Here is a 24,981-nt window from a genome sequence, read left to right as displayed (position 1 = left end):
TTTTATGCTATGACCAAGGTGAGGCATAGATTCTTAAATTTATTACTTTCTCCTGACTTCATCCTTATCCTACTCCTGCAGCAGGGTTGGTTTCCAGAAATTAGACAGGGCTTTGTTGCCGGAGTAACTTGCTACCTTAGTACTTTGTCAGTATTTCTCTCAGCCGTTCTGCCGAAGTAGTCCCTAGGCCTGGGTGCCTTCTTGAGCCATTGTATTACTCTCAATTCTCTGCTCCCTCATCTTCTTTTGTTAAGCAAGACCAAACCAAGCGCTTAGTTCTAATTAGCGTGCTGAGCTTCCAGCTTTATACGATCCCTTCGTGTATATTAAAATGAAAACTTTGCTGTGGAAGTTTTGCTTAGGAAGTCTGCATCGTATTTATGGATCCCTTTAATTGCCCCCTCACCCCTTAACCCCCCGTGGGAGTGGTGCTTGTTTTATCACAGAAGTGTTTGGGTATTTTTATGGTTATAGACGTTGATTTTAAGCCACTTACAAGGGTCAGATAATGTTCCCCAGTAGTTACTTTCTAATCTAAGTGTTTTCATACCATTGCTATATTTGTTTTCAGAAACCCAGCATTAGAATTATTAATAGCCCTATTTAAAAGTAGAGAAACTGAGGCAGAAAGGTGAATAGTTTGTCAAAATGAAGGACATACTCCCTGTGAGCAGTGGAAATGTCTGCATCAAGTCAGGCTATATGGCACATGGTTTAAAGGAACTTTACAAAGGATCAGAGGTAAGAAACTGGGTAAGAGCATGGAGCACAAGGTCAGAGAGAGTAGGGCCTTAGTTCTGGCTCTGTGTGAACTTGGGCAAGTTTGTTAATCATTTAGAATTTTCTAGGCTGTAAAATGGGTAATAATACCTATATCACAGAATGCACAAAAATATTTGTATATGTACAATGTTGCTCAACTATGGTTTGATGTTAACATGACTGTCAAGTGTTTTAGTGGATGTGAAATAAGCCTGTGTTTTTGTGTTGGGAGATAACCTTAAATTTAAAAGACGAGGAGAATTAAAAATAGATAAAACAGAAAGACGAGACACTTTATTTTATTGAATTTCCATTAAAATATGAAGTCTTCAAGCTTAAAAAAAAAAAGAATGCCTAGTGTCTTTCACAAGAGGTTTACAATCGTCAAAGTAGAATGAAGGGAGAGATAACTCAAAATATTTATTGAGCTGGATGTGTTTAAACTAGATTCTTGCCAATTTGCTGCCTAGCAACCATGGTATTTGTCCTCACCACTCCACAGGGGGCCACAGGGCACTTTAGCACAGGGTGGACCAAAAAGGTTGCTTAGTACAGCAGCCATGGTAAGGCAAACGAGTGTTTCTGCAAAACCCTACAAATGTCAATGAATTCGTTTCAATGCTGGCTTGACCTGGTTTCAGAAATCCAGCCAGTGTTCCTCCCCATGTGGTCTCCTGACTATACGCATCAGAGTCACCTGAGCAAAATCTACAGGCGGGATGTGAGGGAGAAGGCTGAGAGAAGTACTCTTTCCGGAAGAATATAGCAAATTTATAGCAAAGCACCATCCTGGCAGTTAGCTCTGTGCTTAGGAGCCGAGGGGCCGGGCTAGATGGCATGTGTCCAGATGTTGGATCTGTCTTTTCCTGGCTGTATGATGCTGGCTGGGCAGGTTTCTTTATCCTTCTATGACATAGTTCCCTTGTCATTGAAAAGTGATGATGATGATAATGATGAACACGTTTGTAATTACTACAAATAAAGGGCTTGGAAGCCTATCTGGCACAAAGTAAGTAGTCAATAAAGGTTAGCTGCTATTAGCAATTGAGGTCAAGACTTTTTGCAGCATGATTCTCTGGGGTCATTTCCCAGTCTTAACCCAGCTCTCTGGTGACCCCTTTCTTTTTATTTACTGTCTCCAGGCCTGCCTATTTATGCTCCATTATCATTATGGGATATTTATAAATAGGGTTTATCTTCTTCCCATCCTATAAAGCATAGGTTTCATTTTATCTCCATCTTAAAACCAAGCCCAACTATGGGAGCGTTTGCAGGATTTTCATTGCCAGGGACACATAAAAGTTAGCAGAAAATAAAATTGTTTCTTCCCAGGTTTCTTCGTCTTTCCTTTTTACTACCTTAGATCCATGTGGTTAAGGAAAATATGACAAGAAGATTCATTCATGTTTCAAAAGACAGCCAAATGCTCTGTCCTGAGTTTTGCAACATAAAAGTTTGGCAGACATTTGGGATCTAGGGTAAAAGGCACTCTGCTTGGTTTCTCCTGGGAGCAGAGTTTAGGAGAAGTGAGAAGCTGAGCGTTGAAGTGAGAAAAGGAGGTTGCGAGTACTTGAAAGGTGAAGATGAGAAATTTCTCCCCAGGAGCAATAACAAGAGAAAAGCAAATGTGTGGTCTAACTGTTCTCTGCTGAAGGTGACATTCTCAGAGAACTGTAGAAACAAAGGGATCGATCTGGACATTTGAAGGTGTGGTGCAGAAGCTCTTGAAGCACAAACAAAACTAAAGGCCTTTAAGAATCCTTTGAAGTTTCCTGGGTTGTAAAAATCTGTGTTTCAGGCCATCCTTCCCCTGGAAAAGTCACTAAACTTGAAGCCCTGGTTGGATTCAGACATTGCAGTTGGGTGTTCTGAGTTGGTCCTGGGATTTAGGGTTTGGGCTCATTGGCCCTCTCTCGAAGGCATGCTCAGCAATAATGTGAGGAGGTGGCAAGAGACAAGAGCTGAAGGAGGCCTGCAACCAAGTCCAAGGCCTCAGAGGTCTTATGTACCAGAGACCCACAGCAAAGAGCTAAGAAGCCTCGTTCATGGGAGGGCCATTTTCTACAATCAAAAGGAAATTGCCGCAAAACTGGAAATGCATAAATGCCCTATACATCCAGAAAGAAGGTGAAAGACTATAATACGAAAAGTCCCTAAAATTATGGAAACATTTATAAATCTATAGTAGTTATATTAAAAATGGTTAAGAATGGACTATGTCAAGTGAACTTAATTGACTTCTATGATTGACAGACAAGCCCAGCAGGTAGAATCAGGTAGAATCATGAAGCAAAACACATATGAGATTCTGACTGCTTCATATGACATTTTTTTTTTTTTTTTTACCAAACCAAGATAGTAAAAATAAATCTCAAGTAGTCTCTTAGGTGACTGCCTAATTACTTGAAGAATTATGTTGGATTTTAACTTTTGGAGACAAGTTTAGGTAGTAGACTCTGGTTGCTTTCAATTCTGGCAACATTTTAAAATATATTCTAACTAACTTTTTCCAAAATAGTCTTTAGGTACAAAATTCATTTGTAACACTGCAACAATACAGGATTATATAAATTTGAAATCAATCTCTCACCTTCCTTTATAATCTCAAACTTTTTGAGTAACCAATATTATGAGTTTAATGTATACATTCTTTATACTTTTTTTAGGGTTAAACATATTTATGAATACAGTTATGGGTTTTACATCTTTAATGCTATCATACTACACAATCTGTGACTTGCTTTTTTTCCCTAACAATATATCATGAGCATCTAAATTAAAATAGTTAAATATATTTAATTTTTATTGGCTGTATATTAGTACAAAATATAGATGTGCCAATTTTTTTTCAACCTCACCTCTATTAATTGATACTTCAAATTTTCCAATTTATCAATTCACATCTATAATATCTTTAGGCTCTAGTATTTGTTTTTATAATATGTATGTGCACATTTATATATGCTACTTAAAAGGTACTTGTGAATTATAGCTCAAAAGGTTATGGACATGTAAGTATTTCAAACACTGTGTGACAATATTTCTCTCACTATACTCCCACCATTGCTAAATGATATTCATCTTAAAATTTTTCTTCTGTCAAATATTATGTAAAATTTTGGTTTAATTTATATTTTCATGACTTCTAGTGGGGCTGAACAACTTTGTATGCCTCTTGGCTGACTGCATTTCCTCTTTTAAACTGCCTGCTCATGTCTTCTGCTCATATTTTCTTGGGTTATTTGTCTTTTTCTTATTAATTTGTAGGATTTTGAATATTAAGAATATATAACATGTGTGTGTGAGTGAATATGTGTGTTAGGCAAAAGATATGAGGAGTTACAAATAATTCTCTAATTAAATATTTTCTTTTGACTTTGTGGTACCATTCATCATATAAAAATTTTAAATTTTTATTTGGTTAAATCTTTACATTTTCTCTAATTTTCCACTTTAACATGTTTTCCTACATTTTTAGAACTTTTGTTTTGAAAATTTATAGATATATATTTATACATATATATATATTTTTTTTGAGACACTTTGTTGCCTAGGCTGGAATGCAGTGGCATCATCATAGCTCACTGCAACCTCAAACTTCTGGGCTCAGGTGATCGTTCTGCCTCAGCGTCCTGAGTAGCTGGGAATATAGACACATGCTACCACGCCAGCTAATTTTTTTAATTTTTGTAGAGATGGGGTCTTGCTCTTGCTGAGGCTCAAGCAATCCTCCCACTTCAGCCTCCCAAATTACAAGGGTAAGCCACCACACCGGGCCAAAAATTTAGATTTTGTATTCATCTGGAATTTACTTTTGTATGTGGCTATGAGATACAGACCTAACTTTATTTTCTTCCAAAATGGATATCCAAGTAGTATATGTTGAACTGTTCATTCCTTCTCAGAGACTTTAAGTACCATCTTAAATAATCATATGTACTTGACCTGTTCTAGATACGGTTTTGTTTCACTTGTTTATTTGTTTATTCAAAATCACAAAAAAAGATTTAGAGGTCTCAATTTATTTTTTAAAGCTAGCATTTCTCTAAAACAAAAGAAAAAAAGAAAACTAAAGCCAAATTTTAGTCGTGAATATCAATGCCAAAATTTGAAATAAAATAAAAGCAATTTGAACACAATAGCATATTAAAATAATAATACAACTTGAAGAAGAAAGTTTATACCAGAAATTCAAGTATGATCCACAGAATAATGGCCCATTAATTCTAGTACGGTGCTAACTTACAGCAGAAAAACTATTATTATATCAATAGAATGAATATGCATGCAATAACATAGTGCAACCAGTCTTTATAAACACTCTAAAGAAACTAAGTAAGACATTTCTTAAAACATGATAAAGAGATGCCAGAAACCAACACACAATACCATATTTCATATAGCATCAAAGATAATAAAAGTGTCCTCCTAAATTCAAGAATGAGACAAGATGCCTTATGTTAGCATTAATATTCAACATTGTTTTAGGAATATTAGATAATAGAAGGAGACAGGAATTAAAGAAACAATATATTTATTAGAAAAGAAGAAAATTTTGATTTCTTTATATTAAGAATATAAAAATATTTCTCAACATGGGGATCTTAATTGAAATAAAAACAAAAGAAAAGAAGATCTAAAACTTGAGCAGTCACCAGCTAACGTGAAGTGATTAACAGGGAGATGGAAAGCCACCTACAGGTGAGGAAGGCTGAAAAACACCCGCTGATCAGAGCTCTTGGAATTCCGTATTGAAAAGGAGAAGAAGATGATAAAAGTAAATTGCATTGCGAATCCCCTGGGGAAAAGCAAAAGCTTTATGAAACGCAGCATTGGAAGCATCGCATTTACCTCTTTCACCAGCAAGTTTTCTGCCTTGTGCTCTGCATCTTCAGGTACAGTTGAGTACAGTGTTCGGATATCCCAAGAAACCGTGGCTGTCTGAGAAGAACAATAAAAAGAAATGAAGTCCTCCAACTTAAAAGTAGTGGGTAGATCACTATACTGAAAACACAAAAGGGAAGTTATTTAGATCTTAGCATTTAGGAATAATAGAAGACAGAGAAACTTCTGTAGCTCTTGCCATTTTAATCTCTAGGAGAGAAGATCCACAGATTCCTTTGACCACCACTACCGGCATTACTGCAGGCACTGCTTTAGCAGTGCAACTCTTAATTTTAAGGTCAGTTTCCCTCCCTGCAGAAAACAAAGATTTGGGCATCTCTATATTTTTACTTTAGCTTATTTCTATTTGAAATCTTTTTAAAATTGCTGCTGTTAATCCTTAAATAAATTTGACATGAAAAAGAAAATTTACAAAATCAGCATTATTTTAATAGTATTGTAAATAATCTCTTAAATGCCAACAGGGTAAACTTAGCCCCTTTTGGAAGCACACTGTGTGTGCGTGCGTGTGTGTGTGTGTGTGTGTGTGTGTCTGTGTGTGTGTGTGTGTGTGTGTGTGTGTGTGTTTATCCACAGTTAGAGGTGGGAGGGAAGAAAGACTGTTCAGTAAATCTGGACCTTGAAGAAAATAGGTCGTGTTTACAGTGTCTTCATTTTTGTTGAAATAAGCAAAATATTTTTCAACTTCCATGCTAAACAAACAACAATCTATTAAATGAATATACATAAACAAATATGTAAAGTACCTCTTAAAACATCTAAAACAGAATTTCATAGTTTATTTCTTCTTTACATGCCTGCAGTCCCATGAAGCTGGGGAGTGTGAAATGCCCTAAAACAGCAAGTTTCCATCTCCAGACATCAGCTTCCCTTAGTCTGTACATCTTGGTGATTACAGGGATGCTGAGGTGAGGAGTCTGTGACATCCATGCTACCAGTGGTTGAGGTCTTGTATGTTGCACATCCCCTAATCACAAATGATTCGTCAGGGTTTCTAAAGCACTAGATTAAACTGGTTTAGATGAAAGGCATTTTTCTAGGTTAGTTGTTGGAACAGCTGATAATCTTAGAACCCATCCTTAGTTTTGGAGAAGATGGGCAGGAGAAGGTCGAGGGAGTTAGTCTTCTGCGTTCGCAGCCACCACTGCCAGCTGTGCCACCAAAGCAGCGTCCTTCCCACCATTCCGTTGCTTCCAATCTTAGACTCTTATTTTCTTCAAATCCTCCCTTTCTTCACTCCTCATGTAAACTCCACGAGGGCAAGACATTTTGTCTGTTTTGTTTACTGCTATAACCTCAGCACTTAACAGATTCTTTGTTGAATTTATTGAATGTGAGTGTGTATGTATGTGTTTGGGGTGAGGATGTCTGAACGGTGTGTAGGAGCACGTATGAGTGTGTGCGTGGTGTGTGTGGTATATGTGAGCACACGTGACTGGGTGTGGTGTATGAGTGTGTCTGCGATGAGTGTGTGGGGTGAGAGGGTGTGTCTGAGTGTGTGTATGAGTGGTGTGAGTGTGTGTGGTGTGTGTGTAGTGTGTCAGCATGTGTGAATGGGTGTGATGTATGAGCGTGTCCGTGTGAGTGCATGTGTGTGCGTGCGCATGCATATTGGAAAGCATGGGGTTTGGACACTATGAAAGAGGAAGAATGTCATGTGGCTCTAACAAGATTAGAGGATAAAAGTAATGAGAAAACTATGTTGTAGATACATCATATGGTAAAGATAAATGCTCATCCTAAAACATAGCTGTCGACTGAACTCCCTGGGCCACTGCATTTGCCCTGGGATTTGACTACAGCTGTATCAACAGAGTCGGAAGAGCTATGGCTGCTACCAATTCAAACCACGTACAGACAAAGGGAGCAAGTATAGATACACAGATGGGACAGGAAGTGGTTGCTTCTTATGTAAAGTATGATAGAACCAATTTAGATCTTATTATTTATAGTTTACATTTTTAATTCCTTTTGAAATTCCTCCTTCAAGTTGCTTCTTTTATGTTACTCTATTAGAAAAGAAACAGTAAAGAAATGCTATGGAAAGTTTAAAGTAGAAGATTAAAAATCAACCTAAATTGAGCTTTGTGGATTATTGCTAGATTTCAATTATCTGGGATAACTTTGTTTCCTGTTTGGACAGATAAGTCACAAATATACAGGGTTACTTGCTTGGTTCTCAGGTAATATTACATATTATAATCTACTGGGACCATCAGAATTTTCTTTCTGTAATTCAAAAATTTTCTACATTATGGCCATTATTTAATAAAATTTTTATGCAAAAAAGATGCAAGAAATTGCTCTTTCTCATTATCCACCTAGAGTCCTCCATTATTTTCTTGCCTTTTTTTTAAATAGCTGCTCTAAAATACTTTAAGTTTGATGGAGAGTAGGGTAACATGGCTCAAAATAAAGCTTATAATAAAGTAAAATGTAAATAATAAGATCTAAATTGGGTCTATCATACTTGACATGTGAAGCAACCACTCCTTTTTCCATCTATGTAAACTTATTGTCCCACTGAGCTCACTGCTCTGTGGCATAAAAACATAAAGTGAATACTTAGCAGATTTAAGAAGCTTTTTTTGTTTTAATGGTTAAGTTCCTAGAATGTGGGTTCAGGTTTCCTATAATAATAATGACATGGTAGCTTGATTATTAATGTCATATAGCAAAGATAGACCCCAAAATACATAAGCTAATGCTCATGTGCAATACATGGAGACTGGGAATTTATATAGGTGGGGTAATAAAAGCTGCCTAATGGTGTGTCCAATGCCTATGAGTGATTCCTGATGATCTCTAGTTACTATGAAACAATGTTGACTGTTTACTAAATAAAACCACTGGAGCTGAATTTTGCTCATGGAACCATGTGATAAATTTGAAACATTATTTTACAATGTGTGCAGTTATTGCATATCTAATTACCTTTCACAGAGTACCTAAGGTATAAGAAAAGAAATATATATATATGTACAATACATGCCTTAATTGTATTTTGTTATAATACTGGAGTATTTGTCTAAAAAATAAACAAAAGGCTTCCACAAGTTTCAGCTTTAAAAATTGTGGTGCTCCAATTCATTTAAAAAAGTTCTCTAATGTGCCTCCACTGAAGCAAAAATAAATTGATCAAATAAGAAGAAAACTATAAAGAATCGTATTTGGTAAGGGTATTAATATGGTTACAAAGAAATTCTTTTCTGGGAATTAGATGTTTTCAGACCACTACAAATTGCCTTGGCCACAAGAGACTTCCTGTTCTCTTTTATAAACCCTCTGGTCTACAATTAGTATAGCTCAATAGCATGAAACGGGTCTGAGACTGCACTGGAACCCGGCTGAACTTCTCTTTCGGTGGTAGGGTTTCATAAGGAGCCTATTGTCTGGAAATCAGGCATTTGGAAATAATAAAAAAAACTGCCATGAAGTGATGCATGCAGGCCCATGTTTGTAATTTCAGATCTGTTATATTCAGACATCTTCGACTGTGGCCCTGTCACCTTCTGGCTCTTTCCACCCTGCAGTGGGAAAGCTTTGCGGTTTTGTTGCAGCCGCCACTCTGCCAGCTACACTAGCTACAGAAGACTCACTCCAAGCACATTGGGGCCATTTCTCAATTGTCTAAAGGCCATTGTCAAAGTCTGAAAAAAAGGGCTGCTTTTCCTACCTTGGGCTGAAAAAAGCTTCCTCTGACAGTATTGTGGGTTCCAGCTGCTCAAAAAGGAGGACAAAATGATGATGTTTAAAGTAATCAATCAGGCCAAGTGGAGAAGTCAACAAGCCTCACAAGAGGAACGATTAACTAACACTTATGATCAATTCCAACCTCAGCACACGCTGGAAAGTAATCTTCACCTAAATTTCTCAGACACTAATATTACCTTTTATTCTATTAGAGAAGACACTTATATTACATTAGTTGCTTGAGAAGCATTTTTTACCATATTCAGAAGAATATTATTGCTGTGATTTTATCTTATTTTTTTTTAATACTTTAGTATTAAAGAGAATATCGCTTTAGTACCTTCATTGTACTTTAAAGAGAAGCCCCTTCTTGTTTTGCTGGAGTTAAACTGATTGGGAAATGCACAAATAATGAACAATTGTCCATAACTGGATAGTAGCCATCATCCAACCAATTCAAGCATGGGGACTTAGCATTACAGTATTTAAGTATACTTAAATATAATTAAGAATATATAAATATAGTAAATATATAAGTGCATAAGAAGTTGTTCAAGGCGTTTTACTCTTGGACTGACAAACTACTAAGCAAGTCATTTCACTTCGTTTTCTGTGACTCATTTTTCAGGCTCCACAATGTTTCTCACTTCCTCAAAGCAGGTGAGGACAAAACATTATACATATGGAAAAAATGTGAGCATTAATAAAAACAAAGGGCTCCAATAACATAAAGACACTTATTGCATCAGAACCTGCCCTCGGCAAGGACTCAGAGGCAGCGGTCAGAGCTCACTACCCAAGAAGGCCCCTACCAGGATGGGCTCATTCCTGCAGTGGTCCTTGCCCAGGCCCCTCTGCCTCTCAGAAAATCCTCTTCCTTCCTCATTCTTTCCAAATCTCAGGTTTCATATAGGTGCTACCTCCTTTTGAAAATCTCTAATTCCTCCAAAATACATTTTATCTTCCCTGAACTCTATTACTTACGATGTGTATCATACACGAAGTCTGGAGCTTAATTATAAATATTTTAGACCCAAAAGCTATGCTGCTGATGAATTCAGCCAGTCATTTTACACGTGTGCTTTGTCATTCATAAGCAAGCCACACTAAATGTGCTTTGGGAATAAAATATAACAATTAATGAAATAAGTTTTGCCACGTTCCTTATTGTTCCTTTGGTATGTTTTGTTTCTTCCTTTTAAATAATAAAGAACTTGAAAGGAGACATATGTTTTTATGATTCATTTGTATCCTTCCTCTGGCCACCTCTAGGACCTCTACCCCAATACACAGAACAACCTGAGTAACAGTGTAACTGAAATATAATCAGCGTACTATAAAATTCCTTTTTTAAAAATAGAATTCAGTGGTTCTGAGTGTATTTACAGAGTTGTACAACCATCACCACTATTTAATTTTAGGACATTTTCATCACCCCCAAAAGAAACCCCATATTCACTAGCAGTCACTTCCTACTTGCCCTTCTCCCCAGCCTCTGGCAACCACTCATCTGCTTTCTGTCTCTGTGATTTGCCTACTCTGAACATTTCATACAAATGGAATCATATCATAAGTGGTCTTTTGTGACTGGCTTCTTTCACTTAGCACAATGTCTTCAAGGTTGATCCAAGTTGTAGCATGTGTCAATATTGCATTCCTTTTTATGGTTGAATAATAATATTCCATTGTATGGATATGGATAAACAAAATGTATTCATCAGTTGATGGACATTTAGGTTGTTTCCTGTTTGGGGGCATTATGAAATAACGCTTCTGTGAACATGCCTGTACAAGTCTACGTGTGGACATACATTCCTAGTACAATCAAACACAGAACAGAGTCTCCACATATGCATACTGAAATGAAGTAAGCAACTAGAACTGCTTCCCTCAGTACTAACTTTCTAGTAGGTTCACTCCCTGTGGGATTCAGGGAGTTGATATTAATATTTCCCCTGACTTGTGCACCTTGAAGCATCTGGCCAAAAGCATGCCATTTAGACAGGCACTAACGGCAAAAGTCAAGGTGCTTATGTTTGACTTCTGTCCTCACGATTGCTCTACATCCTGGAACAAGAGCCTTTCCAAATCTTAACTTCATTAGCTTGTAAATGAGAGGAATATTATAACTCAGAAAGAATCTAATTCAACAAAGACTATTACTTAGCTTTCCACACTGCAATTCCGTTGTTCTTGTATTAACATTATAAATCATTTACAGCTTGCTTTTTAGGCTCGGAGGCCATGGATTAAAAAGAGGTTGAGATTCCTATAAAATGTTAAGCTGTGTCTCAGAAAAAAAAAAAAAAAAAAGAAAACTTATGACCTTTCTGCTTTGCAATTTAAAATATATTAAAGTCTTTCTGTTTCCGCTCCTAGAATGACCCATGTGGTTTATTCTGGAAGTCCCCATACACCAGCTGCTTTTTATAGCTAGAGACCATTATGAAAAGAATAAGCCATTGGTATATTATGAAATCCACCATTCACTCAATTTTAATAGTAAGCCAATGAAAAGTACAGGATGCACTGGAGTGCCCTGGGACGCTAATTGTGACCTAACGATATGAAGATGGAATTTGAGAAGATAATGTCACTCTTTTGACAGGTGATTTCAGTTGTGTGGCATAGACCTTTGACTTTGAAAATAACACTGCCCAGTGCTGAAAGTCTAACTGTTCATGTGTAAGGGCTGCCTGTTGTTCATATTGGTACCTCGATATATACAGCTTAGATCACCACGTGGTCCATGAAGGTGAGTTTAAGCAGAGGAGTTCTGGTGGTGTGGGCAGTATTGAAATACAGCGATAAGTGGTCTTCCTACGCAGTGTGCAGTATTTCCAGCTTTCATACATCAGAACTTTCTTATTTAAGGTTTTCTACCTCCTAGAAATGATTCCACCTCAGGATTTCACATTTTCTGCTCAGCAAGAAACTCATTTCTGGCTTTCTCACCTTTTGTTCTGTTATTTTGCATCAGACTCTACTTAAGTGAACCCTTCGACAGTATGATTCAGTGTGTCCTTGAAACTGTTCTTTTCAGCACTTGCTTTCTTTTCTCTCTTTCTTTGCCTACTTTACTGAGTCACACACTTTGGTGACTAAGTTCTTTATTTTTCGGTCTTACTACCAGCTTCAAAAAGAAAGATGAGAAGAATAAGTGTAGCAAATACAATTTTTGAAGTATTAATGGTATATTTTTTGCAATGAATGGGTTAATAAACGCGTCTATGCTGCTTATTCCCAGTAAATCATGGACACAAGTAGTGCAGAAGTTCGTACTCCCTAGTCCCAGAACCCAGGAACCACAGTCTCTACCTGGTGTACCAGGATAAAGGCAAATGCTTCACCTTCAGTTCCTTAACTTGGAAGAAGACTATTTTAATTCAGGTTCAACGATTTCTACTGAGTGCCCATGAACCAGACATTGTGTTGGGTACTTGAAATACAGATATGAACTGATTTCTCCATTGCCTAGTAACAGAAAGTAAGTGACTAAGTGAGTGAATAAATACATTAAAGTGTTAGAGGGAGGAAGATAACCTTTGTTGACATCAGCTACGTACCAGGCACTGTATAAGAAGGAATCATGTTCTTAGTGCTGTTTATTAAGGTGATATATTGAGATGTGTCAAAGAGGAAAGTATGATATTAAACCATTTTCCTCCTCATCGAGCAAAGCCAATTACTTCATTCTCTTTATTTTCGAGAATTTCAATTGAGAATGGCTTTGTAGTTCCTCGAGATACTCAAAGCGTCAAAGTTATATTCTAAAATAACAACCTACATGTTTCTGAAAGACAATTCATGAAATAAGTATTTATTTTCCATCTGCTTTTTGCCAAGTGCTGCTTTCATTACTGGGACTCTCACAATGATCAAGACAGAGGACATCCCTGTCCTGCTAGAGGCTACAATCTAATGGCAAGAGACAAGTGGCAGAGGAGTGAGAAAGCAAACTGAGATCTTTCCCAGTAGTGACAAGAGCTACAGAGAGAAGCAGGTGGGGTGATGGGATAAAGTAGCTCAGGGTGGGTGTGGGGCAATGCAGGCTGGAAGTCGGGATGCTTCTTTGAAGAGCTGACATTTGAACTGAGTCATGGAGGGAAAACAGGAACCAGTTGTACAGAGAGCAGAAAGGCCCTATCGAGGGGATAAGCATGGCAATTTAGGGAACAGAAGGAATGGTGGTGTTTGTGCAGTGACCAAGGGAAACAGGGCTAGCAGATGAGGGGCTCAGGGATCACCAGGAGCCAGATGACAGAGCTGGGGAGGAGCTGGCTCTGACCCTCGAGGCATCAGGAAGCCACTGAGAAATTGTCACCAGGGGTGTGGCATTATCTGATTAGTGTTTCTAAACGCTTCCTTTGGATACTGTATGACAATGAATCAGAGCAGGTAAAAGGCCACTTCTGGGGGTCCAGGCAAAAGAGTGTGATGGAGGCCAGCAGAGTGAATACGGAAAAACTTAACGTCTACGTTCGCAATGCAGCAATACTGCCTTGGCAAAAAATCATCTTTTCAGTATACTAAGTACCAGATGACGCCCCTGTTTCTTGATATTTCTGAACCATAAGCATGCTTGATCAACCGGCTTTCTCATCCATATACGGGCACGAGCCCCTTAAACACAGGGCTTTTGCTTTTCTTGTCAGTCTCATGGGTCTAGCAAGTGCTGTTCTATATTTGGCACCTTGTGGGTGCTGAATAAATATTGATTAAACAAACTGAGTAATGAATCATGTCTGCTGCAAGTGTGGGTGCTTGGTAACGTGAAAACATAGAAGTGGGTTGGATTCTCCAATCTGCAGGGCAGGAGCTGGATTCACAACCTTTGGAGGGAGGTGGAGAGAGTTTGGAGCTGCTGCCCTCCTTCCATCCCGCCATGCCTTGGGATTGGAGCGGTCATTCTACTACCACTTCCCACTGGCCGATTCGAGACTGTCCACACACACCCCAGAGGATCCCCACTCACTGCTCAAGGAAGAGCTAAGGAAATGATGCACTTTCCAGGTGCACAGAAGTTTGCTGCTGGTGAGCAATACCCCTAAATCATGACGTAGGCTGTGCATGGAACAAAAAGCATTGGAAGACACTTAAAGAAGTATCATTTATACTTCATAAAGAGGGTGAGAAAAAAAAACCAAAAACAAATGCAGTTATACTATATAGCAGGGATTGGCCCCTTTTTCTATAAAAGGTCCAAAAGTACTTAGGGCTGCACGTCTCTGTTGCAACTCCTGCAAATTTGTTGCAACTCCACCTTTGTATCATGAAAGCAGCCATTGACAATAGGTAAATGAATGCATGTCAGTGTTCAAATAAAACTGTATTTATAAATATTAAAATATGAACTTCACATAATTTTCACATGTTTCATACATTTATTGTTTTCCTTCAACTATTTAAAAACATGAAAAAAAAATTCCTAGTGCATGGGACATACAAAAATAGACAGCAGGCACTCATGTGCTGAAGTTTGCCAAGCCATACTCTGTACAACAGGAAAGAGGGAGAGCAATCTATCTGAATAGTATTCAAAAATTGGCAATTTTATGTAGAAATAATATTCAGTACTATCCTTTTGTTTGTCAGTTGCTTAATGCAAATTAAACTTTAGCCATTTGTGGGACATGACGTTTTGTGATAATAAGGATTAGGTGGCATCAAATATCCCTGAGCATCAACTAATTGGAAGCCACTCTCCCAACTGGCCTCCCTGCTTCCTCTGCACCCTGTCACATGTTCTCCACACAGGGGCCAGATGAGCTTTTAATAGTACATGCCAGGTCATTTGTTCCCCTTCTTGAAAAACTCCAATGACTTGCCCCTTGCCACTTGCATTGAGAATAAGACACAAATGCCTTATCTTGACCAGCCACACCAATCTCCAATCTCAGAGCTCTCCAGGGCCTTCCTACCAACTCTTCCTTCAGCCTGAAACATGCCTTCCCCGGTTTCTAGCATGGCTGTTCCTCCTTGAGAGTTCTGAACTCAGCTCAAATGTCGCTTCCTCAGAGGGGCCGTCCTTGTCCTCCCAGCCCAAGGTAGCTCCCTTCCCTTAGTCAGTTCCTATCACACTGCCCTGTTTTCTTTTCTTCATGGAGCTGGTCTTTATCTGAATTATCTTGTTAATTAATTAGTTTACTTATTTTTTTCCCTGACTTCTCCCACCAAGAGATAATGTCTGTCTAGTCACTGCTGTGTGACAGAACGATGTCCAACACTGGGCATTTTTTACATATTTGTTGAATGAGTAGAGGAAGTAATTTGTTGGATGAGTAAAGTAAAGGAAGGAAATAGTTTGGGGTATGTTTGAGAATGGTATATTTAGAATTGTGCTAGTATTTTACCCCAGTTGGGAATGAGGGTGACTCCATATGATGGGGCTGGGGTGGGGGAAGGGAAGACCTTGGCCTTGAGAAATGAGCTATGACTGATTTTGGAGAAGGCCTTGGGCCATGCTGAGGTGTTTGCACTTCCTCTGGAAGACAAGAGGGAGCCACAGAGGATTTTAAGCAGGCATGGAATAAAATAGTTCAGTGTACTTCTTGGAATGTTCACACTGGGAAAATAAACAGTATGTTATTATACGCTCCGTGTTATACCATTAAGGATGGTCAAGGCCAAAGAGTAATCAGAGACAATATTCAACTTAAACGAGCACAGAAAGATGCCAAAGAATAAATTCAAATTCCGTGCAAATATGACATCCCATCTATATTCCTCCACTCTCTTTTTGAGATACGAAGCCTTTGAGTAGTATTTGACATATTTCTGAACGACGGAGCTAGAAGGAAAGATGCTCCAGGTTTCACGATTTTTGGTGTTGTCTGACAGAAACAGGCTGTTTGTCAGGTTTACCTTCAGTCTGAAAAATGAAAATGAGGATGTGGAATTTAAAAAAAAAAAAGTGCTTCAACTTTAGGCTTACAGTTCAAGCCCTAGTGGCTTGATCCAACTATGTAAATGAGATTTCTGTGTGAGATAAACGTCTCTCAAAATGTGCCAACACTAAAGGAGAAGCCATTTAAAAATTTAAAAAAACAGACTGGAAAAGTTTCTTTCTTCCTATTTACAAATCTGTCTCCTTTCTTCCATTATTTTTCATACTTGGAACAGAAAATTACTAACTTCTACATATCTTCTTTTTCATGAATCCATGGAGGAAGGTTAAAAAAAAAAATTAACCCTTTAGAATCCAGAAGTCAGATTTGTTCCAATGGTGAGAGAGAAAACCGAAGTTTGAGGCTATTTGAAGAAAGTGTGGGGTACTGAAGCCCACACTCCCCGACAGAGGTTTTCACAGACAGTGGCTATTTTGCAGGGTTACCCTTGAGCTGCCTTCTCACCTGCTTTAAGATGTTGAAGTTTGTGATGTCTAAGACTAGCTTTCTTTCAGGGGGAAAAAACAGCAGAGTTTATCAAGTGACCATTGAGATCTCTGTTTGCATAGTTAGATATTTACTAACAACCTAAAAATTTTTAAGATGACCACAAATAGCAGAATTGAATGTCTGGGACGTGTAGGTGCTCACCATCCATAACTTTATCCTGCTTGTCTCCAAAAGGCATTTCCTTTTTATTTATTTTCTCTACTGCCCTCAGGAGCAATCTATGTGGTGGTATGCATTGTCCTAAAGGGGACATATCTCAGACTATAAATCCTTCCATGAGGATGTTTTTGCCTACCTTTCTTTGCCCCAAAGCTTCAACATCTCCTTGATAAAGGCAAATCAAGATTAAGGGTGATTTTTAAGAATTGCATCTTTTGTGCCAATAGATTCCTGCCTTTGCTGTTGGTTGGTTTCAGTTGCTTGGAAGCTTTCACTTAGAAATGGCCTGAGGAAGTGCTCTGTGAGTGCAGGTGAGGTGACATTGGTGGGGACATGAGCGAGAGTGCCAGGCAGCATCCTGTGCCACCTCTGTCCCAGTGCTTACTGCCTCACTGAGCCTCCAGTCTTCCAACTTGAGGAGGCTCATAGGTACTTTCTGCTGCTGGATGTGGACTCCCACTGCAGAGACTGTGACACAGGGTGGCCACAAGAAGAGGCCTCAGCTCCCTAAATCTATGGGGAAAGACAGAGACCCAACTTATGGGGCCCTCCTGAATTTAGGTGGCGTGAGACAAGAAGACTTACTGAAAAGTCGTCACTGGGGAAGAACAGGAGATCCTGAAGAGGATCATTCCGATAGGTCTTTTCAAGTTCTTCAATGACAGTTTCATAATCCAAAGGATCAAGGAGCCTAGGCTTTTCCTGCTGTAGAAAAAGAAAATATGATATTAGTCACCTGCAGGTACCATCTCCCTTCTTCTCGATGCCTGGCTGGATTTCATTTCTTAGTTATCACAGGGGCTTTGACATTGCACAATCCTTCCAATGGAGTCACAGAGACTCCCGGAAGTTAGGGCAAAGCCACCTATTATTTCTAGATCTGAAATAATTTGAGAAGATCCTGAAATACCTGACATCTCCCTTAGAAATGCAAGCTGTTCATATCGAGTCCCCTGGGCTCACAATATCCAGCCCTATCACACCCACAGAATAGATATTTACATAAACTTCATCTTTGTCAGCTGGACATGGTGGCTCACACCTGTAATCCCAGCACTTTGGGCGGCCAGGGCGGGAGGATCGTTTGAGGCCAGGAGTTTGGGACCAGCCTTATCTTTATCTTTGGCAACATGAAGAAAGACCTCTGCTCACTTGCTATAGTGCTATGATGATCATCAGCATTTTTGCTGAATTAGATACTTCCTTGTGGGTTCTGTGTGCATCAGTTTTAAAATGTTGGCATCTTGCTAGCAATCAGAGTATCACAGGCTGTCTTAATTGTCACTGAAGCATGGATCCTGTGTCAGGATTAATTTCTTGGCTTTGAGCCTCTTTGGCTCTACTGAGAGAAGCTAGATCATTTTCAAATAGAAGCGGACAACACAATTATTTTGTACTCAATGTGGTGAAAATGGACAAGTGTGACAAAATAGCCAGATAGCAGTACTGCAATAAAATCCTGAAGCCAAGAGGAAATGCACTCCCCTCAAAGAAGCTTCCCACATTGCCAAAAAAATAAATGCTAGAGGAAGAAGCATTCTCCCATATGAACCGCATTCATAAATAGGGTTGACATGTTTGCTCCAAACTGTACAGAACTTATAAAGTGAGAAAAATGGACATTCCCCCCGAAGAAAACAAATAAAACAGAAAACCAAGGACACAGTCTGAGACCTGTAGCCCTTTTGATGAAGGATTTCTGCACCTAAATGAAAAGGGGTGGTCCTCTGGGTTAGTTTTGGGCTCCTTAGTAGCATGTGTGATCACCATGAAATTTTGATGTTAAAGTGATCGCATAGGTGGAAAAAAAAGATTTCTTTTTCACATCAATGACAACAGACACTTTCTCTCCCATCCCTCAACACCCACCCTCCACTTGCCCCTCCTCCTCTTTCTGCAGAGCCACAGACTTAGCTTTGATTTCTAAGGCTTTCTTTGGAAGATCTCTGCTCATAAAGCCCTAGAAACTTTCACTGACATTTAAATAATTGCTAATGGGCTCCTCAAAGTAGCAGTCAATATTTTTTTTGAAGATTTTCCAAATATAAAAAATAAAACAAAACAAAATATGAGGCTCTCCATGCACCTTCTGCATTACAAAAGAAAAAGAAAAAGAAAAAAAAAAACTTCATTTCACAAATGCTAAGGGCAATGCTAAGGGTAAGCTAAGGGCAATGTAAGATGAATGTTTTCTCTGGAAGGCCCTTCAAGTGGCTGGATTTAGCAAATAAAAATACAGACTCCACACAATATTTGGACAAAACAAGAAATTTAGTTGACTAACATAATCTATTTAGTGAAAGAGCTGTGAAATATTAAATATTTTGAGGTAGAATGTACAGAGACACTATGGCATGACTTATGTAATAAAAAAAAGTCTTTTTTAGAATCCCTGCCTTTTGATATTATTATTCTATTTAGATGTATTTTAAGTTTCAATTCCTTATTTTTCAGGCAAAGGTTAATTCCAAGGATCACAAATTGATAGCTCAAAGGGCAATTGAAGGCAGACGTATACAAGGATGGAGGGATCAGTGAATTTCTCACTACTGCTCTGTGTAGAGATGTTGAGTGAAACTGGGCATGCAGCAGCATTGATTTACAGCTTTAACAAGGGCTGGGTTGTCCCTCCTGAATTTAATGTGCCTGTTTCTTTTGGAAATGCACCAACAGGGATAAGGTATGTGCCAAGATTACCCTGAATTGGATTGGATTTTTATAGTGCTTTTTACTCTTACTCTTTTTCTCTCAAATGACTAATGAATTTCATTAGCTATTCTAAAGTCACTTTGCATGGGAAAAGGCACCCCCAGTACCTGTTATTATGCATCAGGGCTGGTGGTGTGCTGCAGTGGTAAGAGGCCCTATTCTTATACAGTATGAAGAGATTTGTTTGATCTAGTTCCCCAGATCCACAGCTCTCCTCCAAATCAACTTCACAGTAGAAGAATGGGCTCCTGCCACAAAAACAAATGCTTTCTTCTCTACTGATTCCATAACTTCTCATGGCCCAAGGATGGTGAAACTGCCATCTCTTTGGTAGTCCCTGAATGCCAAGGGCCATTCAATTGGTTTGAAACATGCAGACTGCGCATGTCTTAACTAAAGATTTTAATTTCAAGAACACAGTAATCCATTACAGAGAGCTGAATTATTTTCATTGTTATAATTCAAAGTCAAATGGGTGAAGAAATGACACTGAAAGAAAATAAGCATCTGAAGTACGTATCACTGAAAGATTATATGGTTAAATCACCAACCTAGATATTTCTCCAGAATAGAAGTACAGTCTAACTAAAACATAACACCTAGACTATCTAGCCCCTCATTATGGGAAAGTCCAAAGTTTAAGGAAGAGTGTGATTATAGGTTTTCTGTGTTAAGATGCAACAGCAAGTATGACATACACCATAGAACCAAGAATTCTAGGGTATCCAGTTCTGGCATTGTCACTTACAGACTATGGAACTTTGGGCATGGTAATTAAAATCCCCATGCCTTAATTTCTCCATCTGTAAAATGGCTTAGTAATAGTTCCCTTATAGGATTAAGTGAGGTAGTATTTGTTAAGCCTTTAGAAGATCACCACACCTGTAGTACTCATTACCTAAGAGTTGAATAGATAAAGCCTGCAGATTTTAAATTTTCACTAGTCAGGGATTTAAAACACCTGTATTATAAGTTTAATGTCTAAAAAGAGCAAATAGTAGGCACTCAGTAAATATTTGTGGAATAAATAAGTCTACATTTTTTCATCTAGATCCATCTGGGATTCTATCTTAAAGAACAAGAACACATATAATCCAAGACTAACACAAGGGTTAGTCTTTACAACTTTATCTTTGTAACAAGATGGAGAAAACATGTTCACCTTAATACCAGGGGGATAAGAAAGGCAGGTAGGCTATTGGAGCCCAGTAAGTGAAGACACCAGTGCTGCCGTTCAAGAAAAGTGGCTTATATTTTTCAGGGAACCATGTGTAGTGGAGAGAGGCTTAATGCTGCAATCGGCTTTGGGAAGGACATTGAAACTAGCATAGGGGTTGGAGTAAATCAAGGAATAGCTGTGCAGTACATGCCAGGAATTTACTGAACTCTTCAATCCTTCAGGAGAGTTAGTTAACTCAAAACATTTTGCACACGATTTTTTTTTTTTTTTTGAAAACATGAGGAGGCTGGGGGCCATGATCAAGATGACAAGCATTGCTACAAAAGAAAAGATAAAGAAAGGGTACTACCTCAGAAGGAAAGAGGTCAAGGTCATCTTGACAATGGTTCCAGATGCACACAAATTATGACATTAGAGTTCAAATCCAGAATGTCTACTAGTAAGGCTGGAAGGGGAAGACCAGCTAAAAATGAGAAACAATAGATCATCGTGGATAAGGAATGTTTAGGAAATTATGGCACAACCACCCTATAAAATAATACATGCCCTTCAAAACTGAGTTTTTTGAAGTTTATAAGAATCAGTAAAAGTGAAAATAAAAGTTACACAACAGAACAACTGCACAAGATTCAAAAAAATTTAAAGAAAAAATATTAGAAATATAGATCCAAATATTATCAGTTATTATGTTTGGGTGGGACTGATATTTAGGATTTTGCTATTTTGATTTTTCCACATTCTCCGAATTTTCTATAATGAACATGTATTTCTTTCACCACAGTGAGAAGATGAACTTGGTTTCTCAAAACTATCATGCCTTCCTGGAAACACTGGGGAGTTATTTGATTTTTAAAATTGTTTCCCCTTTGAAAATCCACCAGAGAGGGAGCCTAAAAAATTCACAGTGGGGGGGAAAAAAAAAGTTGAACCATTAACAGCTTCACAAGTAATTAAAAAAAGATACACAAAACCCTGGAAAGGAAACCAGGGAAAATAATTACAGATTATGTATGTGGTTCTAGAAGCTAATGTCAGCAGAGGAGGGAAGCACAATTAGCAATTTAATAACTAATTTATTACTATGTTTTTTTAGTTCTGTAGGGAACCATAAACATCTAGTAAGTTATTTAAACACCCATATGCATTGGCTATTGTTGCAAAGGCTTAGAAGTCAGAATCTCCAGTTGGAAGTTCCAGGTCTGTTCCCTACCAGCTACGTGACTTGGACAAGTCATTAGAGACTTAGCTGATATCCGGATAAATGGCAAAAGGTCAGTGTTACAAAGATCAAGGAAATGGAATATGTGAAAGTGGTACATGAATCACCAAATACCAGACAAATATAGATTTGCTTTTATTTGAAAATGACTGAATATTAACCTATATGTTTTACCCAGAAACATATAAAAACCAAATCAAACCAATCATCCAATCAAGACAATTACACTAAATTCTTCCTGCACCGGGAACTATACCACAAGCTTCTATATTTATTATCTATATTTCATTTAAAAATAACTCTGCCAACTAACGATTCTAATGGAGGCAAAAGAGGTAATAATACAAGGAAGAGTACTGAAATAAAAAAGGGCAGCTCCCCTCCCAGTACCACCTGAATCAAATCAGGCTCCTCTCTCTCCTGTGCAAAAAAAGAAGGCAACCTATCTAATTATGTATAATCAGCAAATTGAAAGTGACTTTGAAATTCTACCTTTTATTTTCCTTAAGAAATGGCCTACAAAATATTTTCACGTATTTATACTTGCAGATCAAAAGAGAAGGATTAAATTTAGGATTGGTTTAGTCTTAAACTCATTAGCTTTGCAAATGGAAATATCTAAAGGACAATCAGTGTTGTAGATACTCAGAATTTCTTTCTGTAGCTCTGACGTACACAGATACAAGGTGAACTTGTCAGCACTGGGGAGCTAATCAGGGAGGGGATTGATGGAATGAGGCAGAAAGAGCAATCTTTGAGCAAATCCCTCCTGTCTGAGGACTTATTCAGGCTGTAAATGTCAAGTGTAATTAGCTAACCAATTAGTGACTCATCATTGGGGTTACTCTAGTTTTGTCTATCTGAATTAGTTATTCTTGGCACTTCTTTTCATAATATCTGGTCTTTTCAAGAAACACGATGAAAAGAGTTTTCCCCCTGCCTTTGAGAAGTTTCATGTTCTTTCTGTGACATGCAGTATATTCTGTGACGCTCTCTGGGATTCCCTCACTCTTTCACAATCACCCCTGTCCTTTCTAGATATCTGAATCTTTACTCTCAATATTCGGAGCAGAATTAATCCTGTATCTGAATGCCTTCTTCAGTATGCAAACTACCAGTCTGGTTAATGACACAGAAAATCAAACAAACAAAAATAGATATTTAGTTTAGGACCAATAGAGTAGGGTCTATTAGAATATCACATGATAATTATTTAAAAATTCACGTCTTGGCATACAGACAAGCAAAGAACTCAAAGTGATGACCCACAGGGTCTTTTGAGAGACCCTAAAACGAATTCCAATCTTGAGATCTCCAAAACAAATCAGAAAGAACACAGCTGTTAACTAATTTCAGTGTTATGAAGATAATGGATTAAATTTCTTAGAAGAAACAGAAGATCTACATGACACATGGATTCTTTAGACCTTAACTTAATCTAGGACCTTTTGGCCTTAGTGTAATTGGAATGGAACCAACTCCCACACTATTTGTGTTTAAAACAAACGGGAAGAGCGGAGAAAGTCCAAACAGCTGGATCTACAGCCACAGCTGTCAGCCGGCGGTCCTGTGATGGCCTTTCATCAGAGGGACATTTCATTGGACAACCTCGCAAATGTTTGAGATTCAGAGAACAGGACTGGTTTTTCTCAACAAAAAGGAAATGATTAAGTAAGGAATAAACCATCGTATACTGACCCTTTAACCTTCTCTCTGTCTTGAACCACACAGTTTCATGAGAATGGAAAAACACTGGCTAAATCAAAGTTAAGAACTGCACAGCTGGGCAAACTCAGATTAAGCTGAATTTGGAAATGGTTCCCTTGGTAACAGAGTTGGACAGCAGCAAATCTTAGAAGAAATCAACCAGTAGTAACTCTTTGAATGTCTTAGTCCATTTCAGTGAAATAAAGCAGGTGAAAGTTGGTAAAATATAAAGCCCTTTGCAAATATAAGGGATGATTAGTTCATCATATTCAACACAAACATGATAGTTAGAAAAATCAGAATTTTCTATTTTGTTAACTCTTAACTTCATTAGTAAAAGCAAGGATACGAATAAGCCTTACAGCGTTTATGATGTAAGGCGTACTTTTAAACTGAATTCAGGCCCTGGCAGTCTTATTTTCTTTTTATTTCCTAACCATACATATTGCTTATAAGCACATCAAAACTCACACATCTTTGTATAGCAAATGAAAATAAAAAATTAAAAGTGGCTGTTTCCCTGTATAATACTGGTATTTGTAAAGAAGTAGAAAATTTCCAAGAAGATCCAAGTCAAATTAAATTACATGTCTCATTTCATTTTCTAGAAACACTTGAATGATAATAAATATAGTTAAAAATACATCACAACCCAATTACGAGGCTGCCTGACACCAGTGAAATTAATGCCTTAGAGCAAACTGTGGGGTATTTTGGATTAATTTCTATGAAGTCTGTGATGAAAGCTGCCACCAGCTTAATCTCTGATACTATTTTAGTACTTTTAACAGTCACACAAATGAACTTTCACTCACAGGTCAAGTGGTGTGTGTGTGTGTATGTGTACACACACTCACATGTAGACATATCACACACACAAATGCAAATAGTTCCATCAACAACATGCATCCTATATTTTCAATAAATCTTCCCATAATGATAGTCTATTCTTTTATTTGCTTTCTTACCTGTGGCTACTTGAAATTGAATATACACAGTGGATATTTGTTGTTTTTCGGCCTACACAACACCCAACCCGCTTTCTGTGAATACTAGCATTTTAATTTCCTTTTGAGGACTTATTTCTCTCCCCATTCTCATAAGGATCAGTCTTGGTGGGTCTGATTATTAAGAGGGTCCTGTTTTTCTGGGGTCAATGGCATGTGATCCCAGCGAGGCCCATTCAACTCCCCCCCTCCCCAGAACTCTAAATCTTGAGTGGAGAGATGAAAAAGTTGAGAAAAAGATTG

At 38.1% G+C, this 24,981-nt stretch overlaps 1 protein-coding gene across 6 annotated transcripts in view; it reads right to left on the bottom strand.

The window, feature by feature from the left end:
- DOCK10 (dedicator of cytokinesis 10) overlaps positions 1-24,981 on the bottom strand; it is a 188,941-nt gene that overhangs the window by 123,966 nt on the left and 39,994 nt on the right. For 5 of the 6 annotated variants that reach the window (XM_045559091.1, XM_045559096.1, XM_045559095.1 and 2 more), the window contains exons 2-3: positions 17,502-17,618; positions 5,614-5,703 (exon numbers count right to left, since the gene is read on the bottom strand). In XM_045559091.1, the coding sequence (XP_045415047.1) occupies positions 5,614-5,703; positions 17,502-17,618 (207 nt within the window). Of the gene's footprint in view, positions 1-5,613; positions 5,704-17,501; positions 17,622-24,981 lie in introns of all 6 variants that reach the window. The other variant, XM_045559093.1, reaches the window with a different exon arrangement.

Source organism: Lemur catta, chromosome 8, assembly GCF_020740605.2.
Source record: "Lemur catta isolate mLemCat1 chromosome 8, mLemCat1.pri, whole genome shotgun sequence".
Lineage (NCBI taxonomy): Eukaryota > Metazoa > Chordata > Mammalia > Primates > Lemuridae > Lemur > Lemur catta.
The sequence above is the reverse complement of the archived record's forward strand: the minus strand, read 5'-3'. Positions and strand labels throughout refer to the sequence as shown.